Source organism: Ruditapes philippinarum, unplaced genomic scaffold, assembly GCF_026571515.1.
Source record: "Ruditapes philippinarum isolate M1 unplaced genomic scaffold, ASM2657151v2 ctg567_1_1_1_1, whole genome shotgun sequence".
Classification (NCBI taxonomy): domain Eukaryota; kingdom Metazoa; phylum Mollusca; class Bivalvia; order Venerida; family Veneridae; genus Ruditapes; species Ruditapes philippinarum.
In genome coordinates this window covers 48,855-74,124 of record NW_026861210.1, presented here as the reverse complement: position 1 = coordinate 74,124, position 25,270 = coordinate 48,855, and the positions used below count along the sequence as shown (strand labels likewise).

Sequence of the window (25,270 nt, the reverse complement as noted above, 5' to 3'; positions counted from 1 at the left end):
CTGGTAAAGTGTATAATACATTTGTTATTAGGTTTAATATAAATTTATAATAAAATATATAATTAAAACAATTTTAGTTTGTTTTTTCTTTATGCCCATAGTTTCTATGCTCTATGCAAGTTATATTTGATGCCAGCTGATCATGGTCTGCACAGTTTGCTATTCAGTCAGTATATATTTTGAAATATTCTGTATAAATTATGACTGGTTTTGTTCGGAAAGAAGATTGTCAATTCAAAATATTAAGAGTGGTAAGGTTTTACGCTCTTACTTGTCCTTTGTTTATTACCCAGGAACAAAGACCAATGTTCTTTTTAGCCGCTTTAAAGCAGTACCAGGTAGCAACCATCAGTATCAGTTTATTTTTGTTTCAGTATTGGGTAAAAACAAGTCTGAAGAAAAATAATTGGCCTACTAATGAAGAAACAGAAAAATGTTTGAATACTGATAAAGAAAATAAAATTTAGAAAACAAGGACACTGATGGCCTGGACCACTCACCTGAGATACATTATTAGAAAAGGTCACAATTTTATTTTTGTATTTTTATTATTGTTAGTAATAAGGTCACAGTGGGTTTGCCATTTATTACCACAGCTGCCCAATTTCTAGCTCAACTGTTTGAAAAATAGGGAGAGCTACATGTATTGTACTCGCACAGATGTCAGTGTCACACTGTTTTTGTCAAAGTTTGGTTCTCCCTATTCTTCAAACAGCTTTTTACTCACAAAGGCGTCAGCATCACACTTTTATTAAGTTTTTGCATACAAGATGGTATTTTCAAAAATATTAAAAGGAATGGGATGAAACTTCACACACTTGTTTGAGAGCATAATAGATTACTGTCCAAGGCACACAACTCTAATACAGAATTATGACCTTTGTTAAAATATTTAAAGATGTCTGCTAAGAAATGCTGAATGACAAATATCTAAGCTCTTGGCATTCTAGTTTCACAAAAGAAGACCTAAATGCATTCTCCTAATCAAGTTTATATAACTGACCACCTAACTGGGGCATGAATTATAAAACTTTGGTAGAGGACCACAACGTAATTCTACATGCCAAATATCTTAGCTCTGGACATTATACTTTCAGAGAAGAATTTTAAGACATTTTCACTTAATAAAAGTTATTGTTAACTAAGTGACCCCTAGGGCAGAGCCATTATTTACCTAAGGGGTTGGATTAAAGTAACTTTCTTGAGGACCACATTGCATGTATCTAAGTCCTAGGCATTGTGGTTTCTAAGAAGACAAGTTTTTAAAATTCATTTTCAAAGTCTATTGTAAGCCCCTATTGTCACCTACTCAAGCATCAGACAGGAAGAATATTTATATAACTTTTGAAGAGGACCATCTTATGATCATTTCTGTGAAGTTTGGTCAAATCCATCATATGGTTATGGAGATGTTGTTTAAAAGAAATTATGGAGTAACTTCAGACGCTGGACACACCGAGTACTTTGTGCTCAAAAGTGATTAGGTCAGCTAAAAAAAATAACAAAAGCCTAATTTCATTATATTGATTTATTTGTTTTACACATGAAATAAATAATACAAAAATGGACAGACAAAGTGACTGATTACATATTTTGTTAGTTTATAATATAACTTATAAACAAAAAATAGCAAAAGGTAGTTGAAAATAACATACAAAAACAATTCTTGCGATGAAATATTTGTAAGATGTTAATAATTATAGCACTATTATTTTGTTAAAATACTAGTTGTTTTGAATGCAAGCTACACTTCCCTGTTGACGAGGTCAGTGCCAGATACTGATTACCCCAGTTTTAACATAGATAAAATTGTTGCTACTTGTGCCAAAAGTTTGTGTACAACACAATGGTTAGAATGTATATTGATTAGAGTGATAAAGTGGATTGTTCAACAATGAGCATATTTCCACATGTATTTCACACAAAAAGACGATTTTCAATTTATTTCTGAGTATACTTGCATAACTTTGTGTTTTAAGTTTTACAACTTGTATGTGCAAGAAATTTAAATTTTATTTTTTTTATGCTTTTGGCCCGCAGTGGAGTTCCTTTAATATTTATTATATATTGACATTGCTCTTTAAAACCTCTGGAAGACTTGACAACCTCTTGTATATCGGTCATTACATTGTGAATATACAGTGGTTTACAGAACAGATCTCTTGTTAGTTTGACACGGTCATTTATCTTGACCCGAACATTAAGTGTAAGATTATACAAGTAATTAAACAGTTATATATAGGAAAATCATGATGGCTCTTCATTTCTTGGAGTTTTTTCCCCGGATTTTTCATCGTCTTCCGTCTCCTGTTTTTCCGGTTCCAATAAATTGCTCTTCGCTTCCGGTGCACTTATTTCATCTTGCCCGGTTTGACAACCTTTATCATCTGTAACTGACTCATTGAGAATTCGGAATCGACTAGTTGAGCATATTTCAAGAAGTTCTCTAAGTCCATTATTCTCTATTTCTAGCTGAGTAAGTCTCTCTTTATCTTGGGCAGAGGCATCCTCGTCAACATTCACAGATTTCTGCATGATGTTGGCCATTTCACAGATCTTGTTGATTAGCTTATCCATGTCCTAATAAAAAAATTTGAGGTCAGTTTTTGAAAATCGTAATAATTTTTGGTTGCGAAGGTTTAAATACCCAAGGCAAGAATTATTTATTTATTGTATATCTAACAACCATTTAAGCACAGCCAAATAAAACATCTTTATAACAAATTAAAAATTGTTCTTGATAGCTGCCTTTGTTAAAGATATACAATGTTATTTACTGTCTACACATATTATAACATTACTATTATATTGTCCATTCCAAATTGATGTTTTAAATATGCAGTATTGTAAATTATTTTGACTTGATATTAGAATTTTTTAAAGTATTAAAGTTTTGATATATACTTAATATATGCATAATTTAGGAAGGCAAAAGCATTTGCAATCCATACTGTTCTAATAATGTATTAAAATAAAGTCAAAATAGTCCTTACACAATACAGAAAAAAAAAACTGGTTTAAAAGGAAGAATACAAAGAAACCATACCAGGTATGTTCATAAAGTTTGTGGACTTTTGCTGTCATTTTTTACTTTGTTCATAAAAATAACCTTATTTGATATGAAACAAAAGAGTGTCTTTATTTCTAAAAGTATAATTTACTTCTATCTTAAACCTTTATTTCCTTTTCGTGCCAGGTGCACTTTAATAACCACAACAATGCAGCACACGCCAAAATTTTCATATAATATTTAAATATAAACAAATATTGAAATGAATTGAATGGTTATTTCATGAGGTGAAATACATACAAGTTAACATCTATTTATATTTAAATGACATAAATCTTAAATTTGACGTTGTCTGGACGTTGAATAGCTAAACAAATAAGTTTTTGAGCAGAAGTTGACAGTAGCGTAAATTGCGAAATATGACGCCCATTTATAAGCAAGAAATTCGCACTTTCGGAAAGTTTTGCCAACAAATATGGGATACTCCTTCACCTTCACATGAGGTGGTTAAATTAATGAAGGGCAATGAGTCGGGAGCAAGTCTCTTGGTTTCAGGTGGCGCAAGCCATTCAAAGAAGGCGAATACATGGTCACAGATAAGAAAGGATGAGGGAGAAAGTTGCCAATTGTGAGGTTGTTTGTAACGTCAATTGCAACAAAGGATCTACAGGAGGATGGACAGTATGAAAGGTTAGCAAGCTGTCAGGCATGTTTAATTCCTGCATGGGGTATACACATTCAATTCTGACAAAACAATCTTATTTAAACAAAATGTTTTGTTGTTTTTTTCCACATGGATATATGCGTGTTAACAATAAATAAATGTAGTTTCTATCTAGATTCCATGTATTTACCCTGGTTTGTTTGATATCACAAACACTTAAAAATCACAATAAAGAGCGGAAAGTGGCCTGCTTTTGGACCCTTATACGGAGAATGGAGCGTAAAGATGACCACTTTCTTTCTTGCTTCATCATAACAAACAGAAATATGGTCCAGAGAGATTGAAAACTTAAAATTTAAGAGTACTTTCAGAAAAAATGACACTGGTGTAATTTTTCATTAACTTTGGGACGTCATGAACGTCATTTTGTTTTATCATCAGCGTGAGCCGAATTGTATACCTCTTGCGATTTGTAACTGTCACAAAATTGTTATTTGTAAACATATTGTATTGATTTTAGTCCCTGAATTTTTTTAAGGAATATTTTGATTAAGATCAATGTTTCAAACCTATCTGGTTCTTTATCAAGATGAATAAAACTGCACATGTAAAAAATAAGATAATAGAAAATACTGCCTATTTTTGCATACAACAGATAAAAGTGTGACAATGATCACAAATAATATTACATTCCCTATAAATGTTTTGATAGATATTTAAATAGATTGATATCTTGATTGTTCACTCATCTGAAGACATGCAAATTTAAATTCTATTTCCTAAGTTTTACCTGAGATTGATCAGTACCAGTTGCAAGAGCCTTTTCCCATTTATTAGTTTCTATCAATGTGTTGACTTGTTCCCTATATTTTTTCATAATAAGCTCAAGAGCAGACTGGTGTTCCTCGAGTGCCAGGCGTAACTCCCTATTCTCCTGCTGCAGCTCCCGGATCTGCCGGTTCTCCTGTGCTATACCTATGATAAGATGGGATCTTGGTCGGTGTTTGGCAATGTCATTTAGTTCTGTGATATCATCCTGGTACTGAAATCATAATGATTTACATCTTTATAAAATGACTGGGATAAAACTAGCATGATCTAATACATGTACATTTACTTTGTAAAACAATGAGGTTAGAGTTACTTCATCAAATGTCTGGGATAAAATAACTTTTACTATTATAAACTGATACATAATAATACAAGGTTATCTAATATTTTCTTCAGTGGCAAAAAATTCCGCAAAAATATTGGTACAATCTTTTTGACAAAGGTTCTGAATGACTGAGTCAGTCACATGAACTAGTGGGCTGAGCCATCTCTCTTCCAGCTTAATGTTAATTGTTAATTCCATTTCTATATTATATATATAATAATACTATAATAGACAAACAGACCAAACTATGTGACAATAAGGACTTAGAAAAACTCCTTTCTTACCAAAATCTTGTATCACCTTGAAATAAAGCAAAGAGTCTTTTCTGTCTCATTAAAAAGGCATGCAGGCCTGGTTGTACTATGAGCTGAGATATTGAACCATTTTATGTATACATGTAAATAATATCTCCTCTCTAAAAGCAAGATTCACACCATGAACAAAAGATACATATAATCTTGCTTACGCCTTTCGACATGATCAAAGCATTAAGAGTCATTTATGACTATCCTGATTCCAGTGGTGGCACAGACGTTCAGAGAGTTACAGTAACACTAACATTTACCTCCTTCATTGCCTCCATTCGTTTCTGAAGATTATCAGTCTGAGATATCAAGATGTCTGCTACGGTATCATTCTCCTTTAATCTATTTACTAATGTTGCTGCATCAGACAAAAGTTTCTCTACAGTGTAAGCCATTCTGAATACAAAATTATACCTTTTACAACCGCTAATATTTTAGATCAAAGCATTGCATAATAATAAATTGGCAATACAGTGGAACCTGTCTAATCCGAACTCGTCCGGACCAGAAGAAAAGTTCGGATTAGAAAGGTTTCCGGAGTAGAAAGGTTTCCGAATTAGGAGGTTTTTTACATGTTTTTTTTCCATGTTATTTGCAAAATAGTTTAAGGAAAGAAAACGGGAATGCATTTGAAATTGCAATTTAGATATTTTAGTTTTGCAGTCTCTTATCGTTCATTTTAATACATGTGAATACAAAAATAAAGAAATAAAAATAAATCAATAAGCAAAAATATGATGTCCTCAAGGGTAAGTTAACCTACGATGTTAAACAGGAGGCCGAGACATGATTTGATATTCGTACCAGCATTAATTTTGTCAGTTGTTGTTTACTTCGTTTCCGATTCAGCGACTATCCGAATTCACTGACAGTTTCCATTAATTTTCATTACTTAATCACGTATCATTGAATCCTATACAAAGGATTAAAAGATATTTCTATTGCATTATATCAAAATATTTATAGAAGCTGGCGAAAAACAATCAATTAAGCAATTATAGAAGATACAAGCTAAGTGTAATTTTCACACCTTCGCAGATCATACGTTCCACCCATTAATCAAGCGAAATAACACTTATCAGTTTGGTGTATGACACCTGTAATATGTGCGATTATTTGTTATTTTGAATGAAGGTGTGACATTTGGCAAAATCTGTTCGGATCCGAGAGGTAAATTTTAGAGTAAAATAAGAACAAAAATTGAAAAAATCGTCCGGAATTCGGAGTAGACAGGTTCCGGATCCGAAAGGTTTTTTACTATTGAAAATAGAACGAATAAAATCGGGACCGGACACTTCGTTCGGATAAGAAAGGATTCCGGATTAGAAGGGTTCGGATTAGCAAGGCTCCACTGAATTAACTCAAATGTCAACAAAATATTTTGTATTGTGTATCGAAATGGCTAAACCAGTTTGTTGAAATTGATTTATATGTGTGTAATTAGATAAAATGTGTATCGAGTGTGCAAAAGGCATTGCATCACTTGTGTTTATAGCGAGCTCGACGAGCTGGCCCGAAGGGCCTGCTCGCAAAGCGAGCTTTACGGTAACGCGAGTACCTGCTAAGTGATGGTTTTGAAAACTTTCGTCCAAAGTACCGAATTGGACACATCGCAACCTTTCGAATTTAAAGATAACGATAAAAACTGAGGAATTCTGACTGAAAACGGATGTGTAGACTGGTCACCCGCGCACGTCTATGGGAACCATAATTGGACAGGGAACCAGAATAACGGAAGCTGTGTATAAAAAATGAAAATCGAAGGCGCCATTTTGTTTATAATCTCATAAATAAAAACAATTTTTTTGTCGAATTTTGTTGTGAAAACTATCTAGAATGAAAGAAAATGGTCTAACTAAGAAAATGAATCCGAACACCAATATCTTTTATTCAGTCGTTAACGCTGTACAGACGTTTAAAGTATTGTTTACGTGACGTCATAATGTAGCGCCAAACAGCGCGTGCAAAACAAACAAATCAGGTACGCTATTTTAATGTCGCAAACGTTTTAAGTTTTAAATTTATTTCACTTTAAATAATCTTTATTTCGCTTGAAAAATTAGAGTGAAATAAAATAAACATAGTTTTATAAACGTTTTCAAAACTCGTTATTCATTTCACGACAGGGGCGGAGCCATATTTAACACAGTACGTGTGACGTCACACGCACTCGTCACTGCATTTGAAATAAAAATGAGCGATTATTTCATACTATTTCACGTAAAAAGTACATCGAGCTCGCTTTGAGGCTTTGCCTTTTTCATATTAAATTTATATTATATACAGGTATATTTTCCGTTATTTTTTAATTATTTGCTTATAGTTTTCAATTATTTATAGAATGTCAAGCTCCTATGGATAAATTAACCTTCAGTAAGTTCACTTGAGTACAATCACCTAACATCAAGTTATCAGAACATAAGAAGTTTACATGTTTCCTATGCAAAGCATATTAATTTAAACAAAAGCTCTTTAATTAATTCCATGAAAAGTCTTGCCAACTATTTATTGAAGATAAAGTCTATAAATTTATATCTTTATAATCTGAATATAAAAACATAGGATAGCGAAAACCAATGACAAATCAGTGAGTCTTTTGTTTCCTTTTTGTACACATCCAGCTTTTTTACTGTCTATATTTATTTTGAATATGGTCAATATTTTTGTTCGCATTGTAAAAACATACCTTCTTTGTAGTTTCACGAGCTCACACATAAAAATTAAATTTTACTGAGTTGACAGTTACCGGAAGTTGAAAATCTCCTTGAAGAGAGTTACAAAGGGAAGTAATCAAACTTAGAAGACTACATTCTTATTCTCAAATTGCACGTGGAACTATGTGGCGGACAGTTTCTTTTGTAGAACGAGTTGAAGTTGAGTTTTCTGGCAATGTCTCCAATCAGGCTATAATACTTGGGGACGTTGACAACGATAAGGTAGTGTATTTATATTCATGGTATCGCGTTTTCGTCACCAATAACTTTCAACACAGATCTTACGCCCACTTATTAATTCGAACATTTTATTAAAGTGTTCAGTAACTTGAGTAAGTTTCCAATAAACTGTTTCAGGCTTATAGTTAGTCAAAAATTTAGAAATAATACGTATTGGCATCCTTGGTCTGTTCAATGCAAATTTTACCATAAGCTGCTGCATTAATCAGCTAAACTTAAAGAAGGCCTAGACAACAGGGGGCCCACACAGGGTGTTTGGACTTAACACCTCCTGGATGTTTCGGCCCTGGACGTTTCACCCTCAAAACCCTGGTCTTTTCGGCACCTTTTTAGCTCGACTATTCGATAAGAATAAGTAGAGCTGTTGTAGTCACCCGAGCGTTAGTCCAACTAATTGTACTGCGCGACGAGATATTGTGCTATTTTCGTGTCTGGGCAATATCTCGCCTCTACGTACAACATAAAAAGTACCTTTTCTGTGGTGAAATTTGCGCCGGGATTTTGAGCGCAAGCTTTGGACCGTGTAAAATCGTTACGTTACTCATTATTCATTTCTACATCAATTTCATTGTTTATTTGTGAAAATCTTCCTAACATAAAGATTTTGATAGAAAAGTAAACACATGCACCATCAAAATAAAGACATCGCTGCTAATGTCACGTGACAAATACACTGCGGATAACTACACTGGTGTGTATGCGGTACTGCGTTACTGAGAAACGACGAAACACTCTTAGTAAAATATCAAGTTAAATGTTATATTTAAGACATTTATTTATGCAAAAATTAATAATTATGATAGGATGAAAATATTATTTTATTGGAGCAGATGCACAACTTATTCGTTCTTGTCAGAGCGTTCTTAGAAATATCAAAATCATTATCATCTTTTATAGAAAAGCTACTCTGTAAATGGACTCCTCACTAAACCGTTTCTTGTTTATAAAAAAAAATATTTTGGTCAGCTTTCCAAGTAAATATAAGACATGGGACCTATTGGTATCTATAGAATTTTTTTTCACGATTATGATGGAAATAGGGATATGATAAGAGCAGAAACATGAGGTTTATATGTTTAAAGAGCAACGTACGGATTCCTAGTGCCTTTGCGACTTCGAGAAAACACCATTCTAAAGAATTTGACAGTCTGTTAATTATAATCAGGCTGATTAACTATCAAACGATACTTTCAATGTTCAAAATAATTTTGATCAATAATAAAACGAATAAGCGTCAGATGCGGTGCCTCGACATTATACATGTATGTGCGAAAACAAAATTCCACGTAAATTTCTTTTTTTATATGCCCGAAAGGGCATATTATGTTATACCCCCTGGCGTCCGTCTGTCTGTCCGTCCGTCCGTCCGTCCGTTCGTTAGCAATTTGGTTTCCGGAGCATAACTTAAGTTCCATTTGGCCCACAATGTTCAAACTTCATAGGATGATTGTCCATATTGGGTAGAAGACCCCTATTGATTTTGGGGTCAAAAGGTCAAAGGTCAAGGTCACTATGACCTTAAAACTGAAAACAGTTTCCGGAGCATAACTTAAGTTCCATTCGACCCACAATGTTCAAACTTCATAGGATGATTGTCCATATTGGGTTGAAGACCCCTATTGATTTTGGGGTCAAAAGGTCAAAGGTCAAGGTCACTATTACCTTGATACTGAAAACAGTTTCCGGAGCATAACTTAAGTTCCAATTGACCCACAATGTTCAAACTTGATAGGATGATTGTCCATAGTGGGTAGAAGACCCCTATTGATTTTGGGGTCAAAAGGTCAAAGGTCAAGGTCACTATGACCTTGATACTGGAAACAGTTTCCGGAGCATAACTTAAGTTCCAATTGACCCACAATATTCAAACTTCATAGGATAATTGGCCATATTGGGTAGAAGACCCCTATTGATTTTGGGGTCACAAGGTCAAAGGTCAAGGTCACTATTACCTTGATACTGGAAACAGTTTCCGGAGCATAACTTAAGTTCCATTTGGCCCACAGTGTTCAAACTTCATAGGATGATTGTCCATATTGGGTAGATGACCCCTATTGATTTTGGGGTCAAAATGTCAAGGGTCAAGGCCACTATATCCTTAAAACTGAACACAGTTTCCGGAGCTTAACTTAAGTTCCATTTGGCCCACAATATTCAAACTTCATAGGATGATTGTCCATATTGGGCAAAAGACCCCTATTGATTTTGGGGTCACAAGGTCAAAGGTCAAGGTCACAATTACCTTAAAACCAAAAACAATTTCCGGAGCATAACGTAAGTTCCATTTGGCCCACAATATTCAAACTTCATAGGATGATTGTCCATATTGGGCAAAAGACCCCTTTTGATTTTGGGATCACAAAGTCAAAGGTCAAGGTCAATTTTACTATGAAATTGAAAACAGTTTCTGGAGCATAACGTAAGTTGCATTCGGCCCACAATATTAAAAATTAAAAGTATGATTGTGCATATTGGGTAGAAGACCCCTATTGATTTTGGGGTCACAAGGTCAAAGTCACTTTTACCTTAATACTGAAAACAGTTTCTAGAGCATAATCAAAGGTCCAATTGGCACACAATATTCAAAACTTCTTAGGATGATTGTCCATATAAGGTAGAAGACTCCTAATGATTTTGGGGTCACAAGGTCAAAGGTTAAGGTCATTATAAATAACTTAAGTATTAATCAACCTACAGCTGTAAAATTTTATAGGATGAACAGCGAATTCCCATGTCTTACAAATGCTTCATCCTTACTAAAAAAAAAACACTTTCGGGCATATAATGCTCCGCCTAGCGGTGCTCTTGTTATATCTTATCCACGCAGGCCCATAATTCTGAATAGTTTTCTCCAAAAAGCTTTCTGAAGATGTTTTTAGAAAGAAAAAGACACACACAAACGAAGGTATGAAAATTGTTTTAAAATGACCTGGGTAGCAGAGAAAAATACTCGGAAATTTATTTCATGAAACAGGTGCCCCCGCCTTATTTTGCTGTTGTTATTGTTTTTTGTTTTGTTTTGCAAAAGACTTTCATAATGTTGGTATACAGTAAATATTTATCCCATACAATTGACTTTTATGCTAAGAAATTATTTTCTTTTATAAAATACATGCATGGCGAGGTGAGATTTGAAGAATCAAAGCGGTTATTTTACAATGTTACATAAACAAAACGCTGCACCGCTAATTTCTTTCTTAGACACTTTGGGTGTGGAGCTTTAAAATCCAAATAAAATGTATATTTGTCAATACCAGCACATGAACTGATCATATATATATAAAAAACTAAATATAAGCCGTTCTGAAAAAAAATATATTTCAACGTCTATAATAATACACAAGATAAAAATGTTCGCAGGAAAAAATCCGCACACCTGCCGTCAAAAACACCATGTATTTTATTCTGTTTCCAATATTTTCACAAAATCCTTTGGTCCATCGACACAAAAGATATAAATCTTCAAAATGATGGTCAATTTTAAACTTCAACGGTAATATAAACAACGCAACTGGCAAAATAAACATCGAGATTATCGCCGTTTTACTCCATTTACAAAATCTTTCGAGAAATTCAAACGTGGCTCCATATACATTTTATTTGGATTTTAAAGGCGTTTTGAGCTTCACACCCCAAGCGTCTGTGATTTCTTTGATTCTTGTCCAATCTTATAAGATTTAAGGGTTATTCAACACTATTACTCATTTTAAACATACCATGATACAGATTGTTACTGCCCAAATATAAAAGGTGTTGCTTTGGAAAACGAACTTATAAAATCGGTAATAAATCACGGCGCCTCCTGAGTTCTTTTTTCTATATTTTTTTGAGTACGAAAATTAAGATTTTAACCTTCCAGTAAATTTAGAAAGAAAACCAGAAAAAAAGTTCCTAATAAATAAATGCCACAACTCAAAACTTAAAAAGTTGGCATATCTTGCGTAAATTCAAAGCGTATTGGTAAGCCGGGAAAATGTTCTGAGGAAACTCGGGACCGTAACACATTTAAATTCTTAACACCGTTTAAACAACTTTCAGAAATGTATTATAGAAAGAAATTTAAGCATAAAATTATCGTCTTTGAAATAAATCATCAAGTATATTTATAATTATAAATTGAAAAATAAATACATGTAAGACAATCTAAAAATAACTTCTTCTTAATTTGGACCGTTTCAGCATGGAAAATTGTTTAACTGATTCCGGAAAGGAATCACAGCCCGAATTTAAAAAATCATTTTTTTTATTTAAAAATTAATCTTATAAATTTATAGTTGACGCAAAGAAATTAAGTAAGGAAGACACAGGACTGCGCATTAATTATTAAAAGTGTCAACATTTCCGAATTGTATATTGGCCAGCGTACCGGTGTCGGCGTTGTGGAATACATGTAGTTGACACATTTTAAAAATAAATATTAGGTTGAATATATTTTCTATACTGGGACAAAACTTTTCTGCAAAACTTTTCTGAAACATCGCTTAAACAACACCAAATATCCAGGCCATTACGGCATGCTATGATAACAGTCTTTTATTACACGGATAAATGGTACATGTACACAGGTTCTTTCAGATACAGACAAACGAAAAATGGGTGCTCGGAGTAACGAGTTCTATTTTTCTGAAAATAGTTGAGGAATGAAAAATTAACGCAAGAATTTACCATTTGAATTCTTTCATAGCGTAATGCACGTTCGAAAAACAAACCTTTCGTTGCTGTTTTTAATACACAGCAAGATGTGACTAACATAATTATACTAACATAGATAATACTACAGAGTGATGAGAATATACATTTTAATGAAATACAGTATTTTGTTTATCCTTAACCTTTAATAAACATATTTATAAAAAAAGAGGACTAAATTATAAAAGGTACCCCGCATCATTTTAAAGATTTCTATCATGAATTACAAAAATATTTAAAGATAATTTCCTGGCGATTTATTTTATTGTAGCAATGAATATAATTAATAATAACATCATATAAGAAAAATTTCCTCTTTTTAATAGTTTTACATATTTTTTTTATACATATTTTTTTAGCCACACAAAAAAAAAAAAAACGAACGGTACCGAACAATATCGATTTTTAGCGTACATGTTACATTATTGTAGCAACATCACAATATGGCGGCGTTGTTACACAAATGAGACGGTGAAATGAAACTAACGTGGTTTACTTTATTCTAAGTTGATAGTCTGGCACTTTTTGTGCTGTTAATTACTTAAAATTGTATTGTTGAATAAATTCTTAGTTTAAATGTCTGCATTTTCACATTTACATCGAAATCCACGTTTCACCACAGAAAGGTCTCCTTTTGGTTTTGACGTTAAAGCGAGATTCTGCCCCAGAACGAAAATATCTCAGAATCAAGCTTTGGCACGTCAATATATTTTGACTACCCGAGCGTCTGCGTAACCACTTATGTTAAAGTTTTTGTAATAGTTCGAATATTTTCAAAGTCCATTGACATATGGTTTTTGAAACTTTGCACACTTGTTCAACATCATGACCCCAACCTGTAAACAGGAGGAGGTAACTCTATCAAGCATTTTGACAGAATTATGCCCCTTTTTCGACTTAGAATTTACGTTAAAGTTTTTGTAATAGTTCAAATATTTTCAAAGTCCATTGACATATGGCTTTGAAACTTTGCACACTTGTTCACCATCATGACCCCAACCTGTAAACAGGAGGAGGTAACTGTATCAAGCATTTTTTTTACTATCAAGCACTAAGAAAAGTCGAGCGTTGCTGTCCTACCGACAGCTCTTGTTTAAATTTGATAAATATATGAAATAAAAACCATTACACAGTGTTTGGATGGAGTTTTATGTTTGTTAATTTGGTGCAGAGAATACAAGATGTTGATACTATGAGTTTATTTCTAAGACCGTTTGTACACTTGTTGTAGTCAATTGGTCAGTACACTAAGTAGGCGGAGCCTAACAATCATTGCAATTTAAAAGTACTGCATGCAATATATTTTTAATGTAAAATTAAATATGAAACAATATATATTTAATGTAGAATTAAATATGAAACAGATGGTATATACTACTTGATGGTGACCTTAAAATAAGATTTAAGTCATAACCTTATAATATGTATATAAATAGATTATACACATATTATAAGGTCATGACTTAAATCTCATTTTAACAGTTGTTTATGGTCACCATCAAGCAGTATATATACCATCCAAACATTGTGTGGGCCCCCTTGTGGCCTAGACTATAGTACATGATGCACAAATTTTTATATACAGTTAAACTTGTCAATGAGGCCTCCAAGGAGAAAGTGTACACTTGGCCTTTGTTCACAGTACTTAGCCTTTGTCCGAAAGATACTATCATTATGTTTGATGAGCATTTTCTTAAATCCCCATTCTGTATATATACCATGTATTTTTTTAAATCATGATTTGGCTACAATGTATATCCTGGAATAGACCCTGGGACAGTGTCAAAGTAAAAGAAATTAAAGGCATCGTTTTAAGTCATTGAAGCTGACTTATTTGCTTTTTTTTGTATTTTCTTTCTCACACACTTCATTTATTGACAGGGAAATGAGTTAGCTGTAGGTAATGTAGATGGGATGCTGGCAGTTTTCAAAGGTAGAGGACCTACCCCATGGAGAACCTGTTCTAACTTGGGCATGGTGAGAATCATTATTCTAATCTATAGTGGGTAAACATGTCTACTTCCTGTGTATGCAAGAAATAATACATACCAAACTAAATGAACTTGCAGTCAACCATACAGTGTTCGAAACTTTTTTTGTTCAGTAAATTCTATTTATTACTAGTCAGATTGGCTTTTTAGTTTTTTTCTCAATTCCAAATGAGGGCATCCATGGTTGAATGGTTGAGGTCAAGCCACTTGCCTCTTCCCACTAAGGGTTCAAAACCTGCCTGACACTCGATTTTTCAAGTGAGGAAGCTATCTAGCTAGCTTATAGAATGTTGATGGTTCCCTCAGGTGCCCATTCAAGTCTGAAATGATGCAAGGAGGTGTCAGTAAAGTTGGAAAGTCGCCATATGACCTCTTGAGTCAACTGTTTTGGTGCAACATAAAACCCAACCAAGAATGAATAAAAATGTTCCTATTAAAACAACATTAATGGCATTCCTAAAATCATGTTGTCATGACTAATATGTTACATTTACCCTATTACAGATAACATGTGTTGGTGTCAGTGATTTATTAAGCAGAGGAAAGGTGATTATTTGCATTTTTTATACGCATGCAAAACTGATTTTATTAATGTAAACAGTGCTAGTAATGATAATTAATTCAAATGTGACTTTGAGTGTCAAGGTCTTATATAAATTTGTATCATAATTTGACTTAAAGAAAGGTAATAGAACATAAAAAATATTGATATATGTATTTTACAGAATAACTTGTACTGCCTGACTGCAGAAGGTTGGTTTTATTTGTTTGATGTCAAAGTGGATTTCCAAGATGGAGAAGGTCAGGAGGTAAATATAGATGATATCTGATCTATTTATAGCAGACACTTTACATTTGTACCTTGCTGGAATTGAAGTGATAAGTCTGTGGCACGTGTATAGAGCCAGGCCAGGCTGTATCAGGTTCTATACTCAGGTCACCCAAGACCGCCTCCGTGGTCGAGGGGTTAGAGTCGATGACTTCTAATCCAGTTACCTCTCTGGTGTGGGTTTGATCCTCGGGAGATGCTTTGGTAGTTTAGCGCGGAGGAAGGTAGTCTAGTACTGGTGTAACTCTCCAGGAATGATGGTTAGGAAACTACCCGCCTATATGACTGAAATACTGTTGGGAAAAGGCGTAAAATGAAACAAACAAACAAACTGGTCAACCAACTTCACTCGTGTGTACAAACAGCAATAAAGCATGCTAATGTTAGTATTGCACTGTAGGTACATCAATGAAAAATTTTAATCTGTAAAACCATTCTTAGTTTAATATGTGGTAAATAGAATTTAATATTTGTGTACTGTAGGTTCAATCTTTACTCATTGAATAAAACAATATTTTGCTTTCAAGAGGTTTGCATAATGTGATTTTATTCAATTTGTTCAATAAATTTAGTATTAAAGCTACACTCATTCAATATCCTCTATATATTTAATCTTACTGTAACTACAACTCAAAGTATTTAATCTTTATTTTAATCACATACTGATCAATTCTAATAAAGATATGTTTTACATTTTTCGCAGAGTCATGATGAGGATTGTGGTGACAATTTAAAGCCAATATATTTACACAACATCTACCTCCTAATGGTAAAGTTATGCAGGCAGCTGATGTAGGTAAGTTATGATATAGAGCACAATGATTTTGTTTTGATTAGATATAAGATGATTATGTCAATTATATTTGACAAGAAGTGAGATTTTTTTGGTCATGAAAGAGTTTCAGGTTTATTCAAACTAAGTAAGCCTCTAACTTAAGATCCCTGTGGTTCCCCCCCCCCCCCCTGTTATGGTGAGTGATATTATACACTGATAGATGTTAATAATATTTCTAAGAATGTCAATTCCTTGAAGAAAAAATAGATTTATTTGAATGCTTGATTTTATTTATTTCGAGCTTGTCTGTTTCAAAGAAAAAGTTGAGCTATACTCATTGTTGTTGTTATGTAAAAAAACCTTAATGTAGCCCATTATTCAAATGTTCTAAAGGTTTTTAACATGTTATGAAAGGTGCTTATCATGACAAGCTGCAGTTCATTATTTTATAACAATGATTATAATAGTACAGGCTTCAATTAACAAGGCTACATATTTGCCAAAACTATCTTCCATATGTACCTCAACATATTTTCATCAAATAATTGTACAAAAGACAATGTAACATAAATGTTAATCATTAATAATGAAAATTTCAGTAAATATAATTTTATAAACATATGGTACTGAATTACCCAGTGTACATCCACTTTATGTAAGCTTTATAACATGTTATAAGATGTTTGTTTCCAGATGGAGATGGGAAGTTAGAGTTGGCTATGGGATATTCTGACAGAGTTATAAGATTGTATAAGTGGATAGGACCTACATCCTTTGATAGTGAGACAGAAACTAAAGGTTCTATGGTGCAGATAGAAAAATGGCAGTTGGCTGGTCAGGTAATGTTTAGTAAAATGTTGTTCTGCAGTCATATCTTGGCATGTGGTTACCAGACTATTGTCTTTGGATTCATTTCACATGATGATCAGTTTTCTGTAGATAATTGCCAGCTCTACAAAACAAATTTGTAAAAATTGGACTTTGTTGTCTTAAATTAAATTGATCATTAAAAGGAGGGCTTTTATGATTAAGTGATGAAAAGCACTGACTAAGATTACTTGCCTCTGATTGCTGTGAATTTAAATTCCTCATGGAAAACTTGGATTTTTTTTCATGTGAGGAAATGTTCAGCTAGTTAAAGGAGGGTTGGTTGTATTATTCAATTGCCTGGTGCTTATAATAAGGAGTGTCAAGGCACCTGAAGTCTTTATCAGTGGGTAAAGCTGGAAGGTGACCATATGACTTTTGCAGTTTTGGTGTGACTTAAAACCTGACCATGAAAAAAAAAGAAGAATTATTACAAGGAGCATAATATTGAAATATGAAAACTTTTAACAAGGTGCTCTCCCTTGCATTGTCTAATTCATTTGTGTAAATGTTAAGTTAATGGGCATTAAAAAAGATTTTAAAATCAAGAAGACCAAATATATTTTAAAATTTGTGTAAAATCTAGAAAAGAAACAATCAATTAAAAAGTATCTGACGGTATATTTTTGGTGTAGGACAGTAGGTTATAATTTCATGTCCTTTGTCTAAAATTTAAACTAATCTTTAAAACCTTTATATGATGTTAAACATTATATACATTACAGATTGGTTCTATTACAATGAATAAAGGTAAGAAAGGGAAATCTGAGCTGCTAGCTTCACAACCTGGGGGAACATATGTCACGTTGCTACACGATCCTGTATCAAATGATATACAAGACGGGTAAGTGTTATACATACATGGATTTATATTTATGCATCTGAAAAACTTTCAGTGGATTGTATAGTAGACTAGATGTACTTTGTGCCATCTTTTCCTCCATCCTTCATACCTAATGACCTTTAAGCACTAACTGTTTGTAATAACATGTTCATATTTTATCGACTGATATTTTATGTGTTAGTACAATTCATAGATTTCTCTCCTTTGGCATGTATAAGAGGAATAGTTTCAACACCACTTAGTGTAAGAAAGGAATATAAATCAATGATTTCAGCTTTTTCGATGTGATTTCTAGGAGCAAGCATCACTTTTACTGATGTTTGCGTTTTTAAAACATGAAAAATAAATTAGATTTACCGTTAATTTGCTAAATTTGTGTAACAATATGGTTTCATCTTGCTCTGAATTTGAAACAGTCCATTCATAGTTTACGAAATTTCAATGCTAGAATAGATCTGCATGATGTCTGACCTGGCCTGGCCTATACTGGTGGCAAATGTTGTTTACTTTTGGTGAAACGCAAAATTATCTTAAATTTTGAACTTTGAAACATTTGTCTCTGGGTGTAACAGTTCATCCTATTTGAAATAGAATTATACCTTGTGTAACAAGATTTTGCTCATGATTTTCTGACGAACACTTCACGAGACTGTGCAAGAGATTGTTTTGCTGTCAAACTTAAATAAATATGTTTAAACTAAAGCTGAAGTGTTGTATGTTATTATAAACAAATAAAGTAAATACTGCTAGGTTATTTTTTCCACTTTATCACCTTATTTGTACATGTGTGTTATAATTTTATAAGAAAATTATAACAAGATTACGTATGACACTGTAAACAAAATCTATCTATCCTGTCCTATCCATAAAAAATAAGCAAAACATAAAAAAGAATATAGCATGCAGACTTCTTAAGAGGATTTACATGTACACACAGATCATATTTTAACTTAATTATATGATGCTCTACAAGATTATATTTGTCTTGTATTTATGTTACAGAATCAGCGAGACAGAGCCAAACAACCTGCTATATGACCCTCTAGTTTCTAGTGAGATCAGAAATATCAGTATATCTACAGAAATTGTTGGTAATATAAGAAAAGGACCTGGATCGGCCAAGGATAGTGAAGCTGATGTCCTTTATGCACTCTGTACATTAGATGGTATGTATGTACAAAATTAGCGATATGTTAGGGGCTTGGTTTAACACTGTTAATATTCAAATTAAATGAAGAAAGAGATACATTTGCTTCTGTTGTGAGAAAAGTGCTCTTCTTTTTGGAACCATTTTTGCTTCTTGAAACTTACTAGAACTGGTGTTGTATGAGTAAACTTGGTGATGACCCATTTAGAGCTCAAACCATGAGTACATGTACATGTATGTGGGTTGAGAGGCAGACAACAAAACCACTAAGCCTCTGCTTCCCTCATATACAATTGTTCTGTATGTAGGTCATGATATAATTTTAGGCTACCCTTAATACATGCCTCTCATTATATTTTCTGCTTTACATTTAATTTTAGATAAGGATATTGATTGCCAGTACACCGTCGGGTTTTAATTTGTAGCACTTTTCCAATACCTGAAATAAACTATTGCATGTTTTCAGATTTTAAGCAAATATTATGTTACATTACAAAAATATAAGGACATAAAGGGGTTCATAAATTCAGACAGAATTACTTTGAAGAAGAAAATAACAATCTTGTACTATTAATTGATGTGTGAATTATGACCATTGTCTTTATTCATACAACTGTGACTGATGTATTGTTGTTATAGCAAATTTAATTTTAAGCACATGTTATAATTTGATGTTGTCTCAATTATATAAACAGGTACTATAGTGTTGGTAGAAAGTGGGAGACAGATATTATGGTCTCTTCAAGTTGATCATCAACTATTCTCACTGAATAAACTTGATGTTACAGTAAGTGACACTTTATAATCAGACATTTTTCTGCGTCTTCCATACTGTCATACCAAATGCCAAATTTTTCCAAGTCGAACACAGTAAATTTAAATCAATAGAAGAAATTCACGTCTGAAAAAAGTCTGCTGAAAAATTTACTATTGTACTTAAAGGAAATCAAATGAGGTCTAAAAGAAAAGAAACATAAAATTTAATACCTATATCATCTTGGGGAAAAAGAAAGGTAATAAAAAAATATATACTTATAAATAGAAAATGGTATTTTTGCTTATCACCCCAATTTGAAAAGGCCACTTATTACATGCCCAACTTTGAAACCTTAATTGGATATAAATTGATGTGCTGTTTAAGTAAATGAAATGTTTATTTTTAGGGAAATGGTAAAGAAGAGGTTGTTTGTTGTTCCTGGGATGGACAGACATACATTGTTAACCATGGTAGAGAAGCTGTTAGATATCAGTTTGAGGACAATGTAGCAGCATTCTCTACTGGTAAGATTGTTTGATTGGGTTTGGCACCTGATCAGAACCACCAATGTCGGTAAGCTATCTGGATAGCTTCCTCACATGAACAAATCCAAAGTCCCTGTCTGGATCCGAACCAACAGCGGTTAGGGGCAAGTGGTTTGAAGTCAACGACCGTAACCACTCTACTGGTAAGTCTAAATGTTTGAGGAGGGTATTTTAGTTGTTCAGATATTCCAGGTTGAGACACATTTAAGAAAACAGGAAAACACAACCTTAATGTTCTTACTTTGAGATAAAATTCCCAAAGAGAAACAATTGTTGAATTTGTTGAGTAAGTTAGTGTATGATTATAGTGTACCCAACAATAATATTTCATTAAACCCTCACCACTTTTTGTTTGGGGAGGCTACATTGGAATCACTTTGTCCTATCACTTCATTTGTCTGCTGTTTAAATCCTATACCCCTGAAAGTACTTCTTTCAAACTTGTCTCATGAAGGCAATGTGCAGAACTTATGCCACCTTTGTGTTGGTCAAGGTCAGATTTGAAGGAGGTATTTGCTCTTCAAATCCAATAAACCTTGCAAGATTTCTTCAAACTTAGCTCATCAACTTGGTGAAGTGGCACAGATGTGCTAGCTGATCTTGGTCTGCACTGGTTGTATTTGTAGAATCAGTTGCCACTAGAAGGCCAAGGGTTACAGTCATTCATTCATTTAACTAAGTTGCAAAGAAAACTGATTTACGGGCAATCACTGTCATGAAACATGCAAGTTTTTTAAGGCCATCCACTCTTGTAAAAGAGAAACAAGAAACTGATTAAAAATTAGTTATTTGCTCAGGAATTTTTTTTGTCTTTCAGTCTAAGCTTGTTGTAGATGTTGTAAAATGTTTAATTACTTTGTGTGACATCATTATGTTCAAAGAGGTTTAATCTCACACTTACAGGATACTATGCTGTAAACACCACTGATAATGTACCATGCTTCGTGTATGCGACATTTAACAACCGTATCTACATATACTACAATATACGGTTACCGAGGGTAGAGTCAACAAATTCTATTGAAGTGATGGACAAACGTGAAGAAACACATGAGCTATTGAAGAAACTTAATATTGAATGTAAGCTATAATTAAACATTATAAATTTATGATAAATAATGAACACCAGCAGAGTGATTTAAATAGTCGACTTTGATTAACTTGCTTGTCACTTATTTGGGTTAAAGTCCTGTTCAACAGATTCTTATATGTCAGTAAGCCTAACGGAATGTAAGTGATTCTTCTCATGAAAAATATGATAGACAAGATGAACAAGGAAAGTTGGTGTTCAATGAAGGCTTAATTGTAAATTTATATCAAGGGGCATTTGAGGTTAGTCTTCCTCCGTCATTTAGGCTGGAAAGCAGCTATATAAAATTTACACTGTATTGTTCCCTAAAACCTGAACGATACAAAAAAAAATCAATTCAACATTGCAAAATTATTTTGTGGTTCAATCATTAAGAAATGTTAATATCATTCTGAAAACATGTCTGGTTATAAGTCCTGCAAAAGAACTTTGTAGTAAAATGAGCCACGTCACGACATAACCAACGTAATGCCTTTGCGACCAGCATGGATCCAGACCAGCAGTCTGATCAGGATCCATTCTGTTGGCTTACAAACACTATTACAAGAAGAGAAACTGATAGCAAACAGCATGAATCCTGATCAGACTGCGTAGATGCTCAGGCTGGTCTGGATCCATGCTGGTCGCAAGCCCATTATGTTGATTCTGTCGTGACACAACTCAAATGAATGTTGCATATACCTGCTTCATTTTGTTCACAGTTTTGTTGAATATTATTCCAGCAATGTTATGAGCTAACTCATTGAAATATATGTTTATGTTAATTGTCTTAGGATTCAGATATCACCATTGCAATTCAATAATTATATGGAACCCTTGTTTTATTTTTTGTTTGATGTTATTTGATGTAACATTTTGTTTGTTTCAGCACCCAGTAATAAGCAATTAAAGGAATTATACCATTGGTGCTTATATGGTTGGAAAAACAAACCCTGAACATTTATAGGAATCAATTATTCAAAATTAAAATCTGCTAGAGAAGATGTAGCCATTGCTTTCAAAATATTAAGAAAATGGCACCAGTAAATGTATGGAACCAGCAGATATATGGAACCAGCAAGTCTATGGTACCAGCTGGTCAATGGAACCAACAGATCTGTGGAACCAGCTGGACAATGGAACCAGCAATGTATGGAACCAGCAGGTTAATCAATGGAACCAGCAGGCCAATGGAACCAGCCTGTCAATGGAACCAGCATATCTATGCAGTGTTGGAAGACCTGATTGTGTATCTTGAGAAACATAATGCTGTGTGAATGGTATTTTTAAGAAAAATGCTGTAAATGTAACTGCCCATGCCCTTAGAATTATTAGTAATTTTGGGTGTAATAATTGATAAATGAACATCTGCTAGAGATCACTTGCTAAATAGTTGTTATAGTTTCATTATCTTATCATATGTAAATGTGTAGATAACAATCTAATAATTACAGTTCTGTGCTTTTCCGTTTAGTACTCAAAAATTTTATCATTATATCATAGACCTATGTATTCATAGAATGGCCTTTTTGAATCTGAATTCAAAATGCCAAAACTATTTTTAGCTCACCTGTCACAAAAAGACATGGTGAGCTTTTGTGATCGCTTTTCGTCCGGCGTCTGTCCGTCCATAAACTTTTACTTTAAACAATATCTCCTCTTAAACTGCTAAGCCAATTTCATCCAAACTTCACAGGAATGTTCCTTTGGTAGTCAACTTTAAAAATTGTTCAAAGAATTTAATTCCAAGCAGAACTCTGGTTGCCATGGCAACCAAAAGAAAAAACTTAGAATATCTTCTTTTAGGAAACCGAAAGAGCCAGAGCTTAGATATTTGGTATGAAACATCGTCTAGTCAGTGTCTACCAAGTTTGTTCAAATAAATGCCCTGGGAACAAAATTGGCCCCCGCCTGGGGGGGTCATTGATTTTCCTTATTTGTATATATTAAAAACTTAAAACATTCTCTTTTAAAAAACCTAAATAGCTCGAGCTTAGATATTAAGCATGAAACATCTTCTAGTGGGTGCTTCTAGTTTGTTCAAATAAAAGCCCTGGGGTAAAAATTGGCCCCACCCCAGGGTGTCATTGTTTTTATGCTCCCCGAAAAATTTCGGGGGAGCATATAGTCGGCGCCTTGTCCGTCTGTCTGTCCATCCGTCCGTCTGTCCGTCCGTTGTCTTGTCCAGAGCATAACTTGAAAACCCTTGGAGATAATTTGTTGAAACTTCATACAGTGGTAGAGGGCATCGAGGGGGGGTGCAGTGTCAAAGAACCATAACTCTATTTTGCCTGGTTTTTGAATTATCTCCCCTTATAGAAAAATCTTGTCCGGGGCATAACTCTAAAACTATAAGAGATATCAACATGAAACTTTGTAGGTGAATAGATCTCAATGGGTAGATGTGCAGTGCATAAGAACAATAACTCTTTTCATCCTAATTTTGGAGTAATTGCCCTTTGTTAATTTTAATACTTTGAACTTTGTCCGGAACATAACTTGAAAACCCTTGGAGATAATTTGTTGAAACTTCATACAGTGGTAGAGGGCATCGCGGGGGAGTGCAGTGTCAAAGAACCATAACTCTATTTTGGCTGGTTTTTGAAAAAATCTTGTCCAGGGCATAACTCTAAAACTATAAGAGATATCAACATGAAACATTGTAGGTAGATAGATCTCATTGAGTAGAGGTGCAGTGCAAAAGAACCATAACTCTGTTAAGCCTTATTTTTGAATAATCTCCCCTTTTAGAAAAATCTTGTCCAGGACATAGCTGTAAAACTATAAGATATATCAACATGAAACTTTGTAGGTAGATAAATCTCAATGGGTAGATGTGCAGTGCACAAGAATCATAACTCTACCTTGCCTAATTCTGGAGTTATTGCCCTTTGTTTATTTTTACTTTTTGAATTGTCCAGGACATAACTCGGAAATCATAAGAGATATCATCAAGAAACTTTGTAGGTTGATAGATCACATTGATTAGAAGTGCAGTGCAAAGAACTGTAACTCTGCCTTGCCTTATTTTGGAATTATTGCACTTTGAACTTTTTCCACGGACATAACTCTGAAACTACAAGAGGTGTACTTTCCTGTGTCCAAAACCTATTCGGGGAGCATCACCCGGCTCAAACCGGGCTCTTGTTCCCTTTATGTATATAGTAAAAACTTTAAAAAATCTTCTTTTAAGAACCCCAAAGAGCTAGAGCTAAGACATTTAGCATGAAACATCTTCTAATGAGTGTCTACCAAGTTTGTTCAAATAAGGGCCCTTCGGTTAAAATTGGCTCGCCCGGCGGTCATTGATTTTCCTTATATATGTATAGTAAAAACTTTTTAAAATTTTCATATAAAAAACCCAAAGTTAGAGTTTTAGATACTAAGCATGAAGTATCTTCTAGTGAGTGTCTATCAAGTATGTTCAAATAAAAGCCCTGGGGTGAAAATTGGCCCCTCCGAGGGGTGGGGGTCATTGTTTTTCCCTATATTTATATAGGAAAACTTGAATTATCTTCTTATCAAAAACCCAAAGAGCTAGAGCTTAGATATTTATCATGAAGCATCTTCTAATGGGTGTCTACCAAGTTTTTTCAGATAAAAGCCCCTGGTTTAAAATTGGCCTTGGGCCAGGGGCCTATATACAGGTGAGCAATTTCAGGGCCATC

The 25,270-nt window shown here is 33.7% G+C and overlaps 2 protein-coding genes across 2 annotated transcripts; one reads left to right on the top strand and one right to left on the bottom strand.

Annotated features, from left to right (window-relative positions):
• Window positions 1–1,513: 1,513 nt before the first annotated feature.
• LOC132714883 (FGFR1 oncogene partner 2 homolog) lies at window positions 1,514–7,909 on the bottom strand. The gene is made up of 4 exons (XM_060697801.1): window positions 7,822–7,909; window positions 5,396–5,531; window positions 4,465–4,716; window positions 1,514–2,580 (listed from the first exon to the last, which is right to left on the bottom strand). The coding sequence occupies exons 1-4, from the start codon at window positions 7,848–7,850 to the stop codon at window positions 2,248–2,250; spliced, it is 750 nt and encodes a 249-aa protein (XP_060553784.1). The 5' UTR covers window positions 7,851–7,909; the 3' UTR covers window positions 1,514–2,247.
• A 29-nt stretch (window positions 7,910–7,938) lies between these two features.
• Window positions 7,939–25,070, top strand: LOC132714884 (KICSTOR complex protein ITFG2-like). Its single transcript, XM_060697802.1, is given in 13 exon segments — window positions 7,939–8,071; window positions 14,660–14,755; window positions 15,274–15,315; window positions 15,495–15,578; window positions 16,302–16,341; window positions 16,344–16,394; window positions 17,067–17,212; window positions 17,966–18,084; window positions 19,087–19,250; window positions 19,927–20,018; window positions 20,395–20,512; window positions 21,437–21,613; window positions 22,492–25,070. Coding segments are annotated over 13 exon segments (1,296 nt in total). The 5' UTR covers window positions 7,939–7,972; the 3' UTR covers window positions 22,560–25,070.
• Window positions 25,071–25,270: the final 200 nt, after the last annotated feature.

Excerpts from the sequence above, each read along its gene's own strand:
- LOC132714883 (XM_060697801.1), bottom strand. The coding sequence starts at position 7,850 with ATGTGTGAGCTCGTGAAACTACAAAGAAG. Across the intron at positions 5,532-7,821 it reads CTCGTGAAACTACAAAGAAG|AATGGCTTACACTGTAGAGA; the intron begins GTATGTTTTTAC and ends TTTTGTATTCAG. Across the intron at positions 4,717-5,395 it reads GAATGGAGGCAATGAAGGAG|TACCAGGATGATATCACAGA; the intron begins GTAAATGTTAGT and ends TTATGATTTCAG.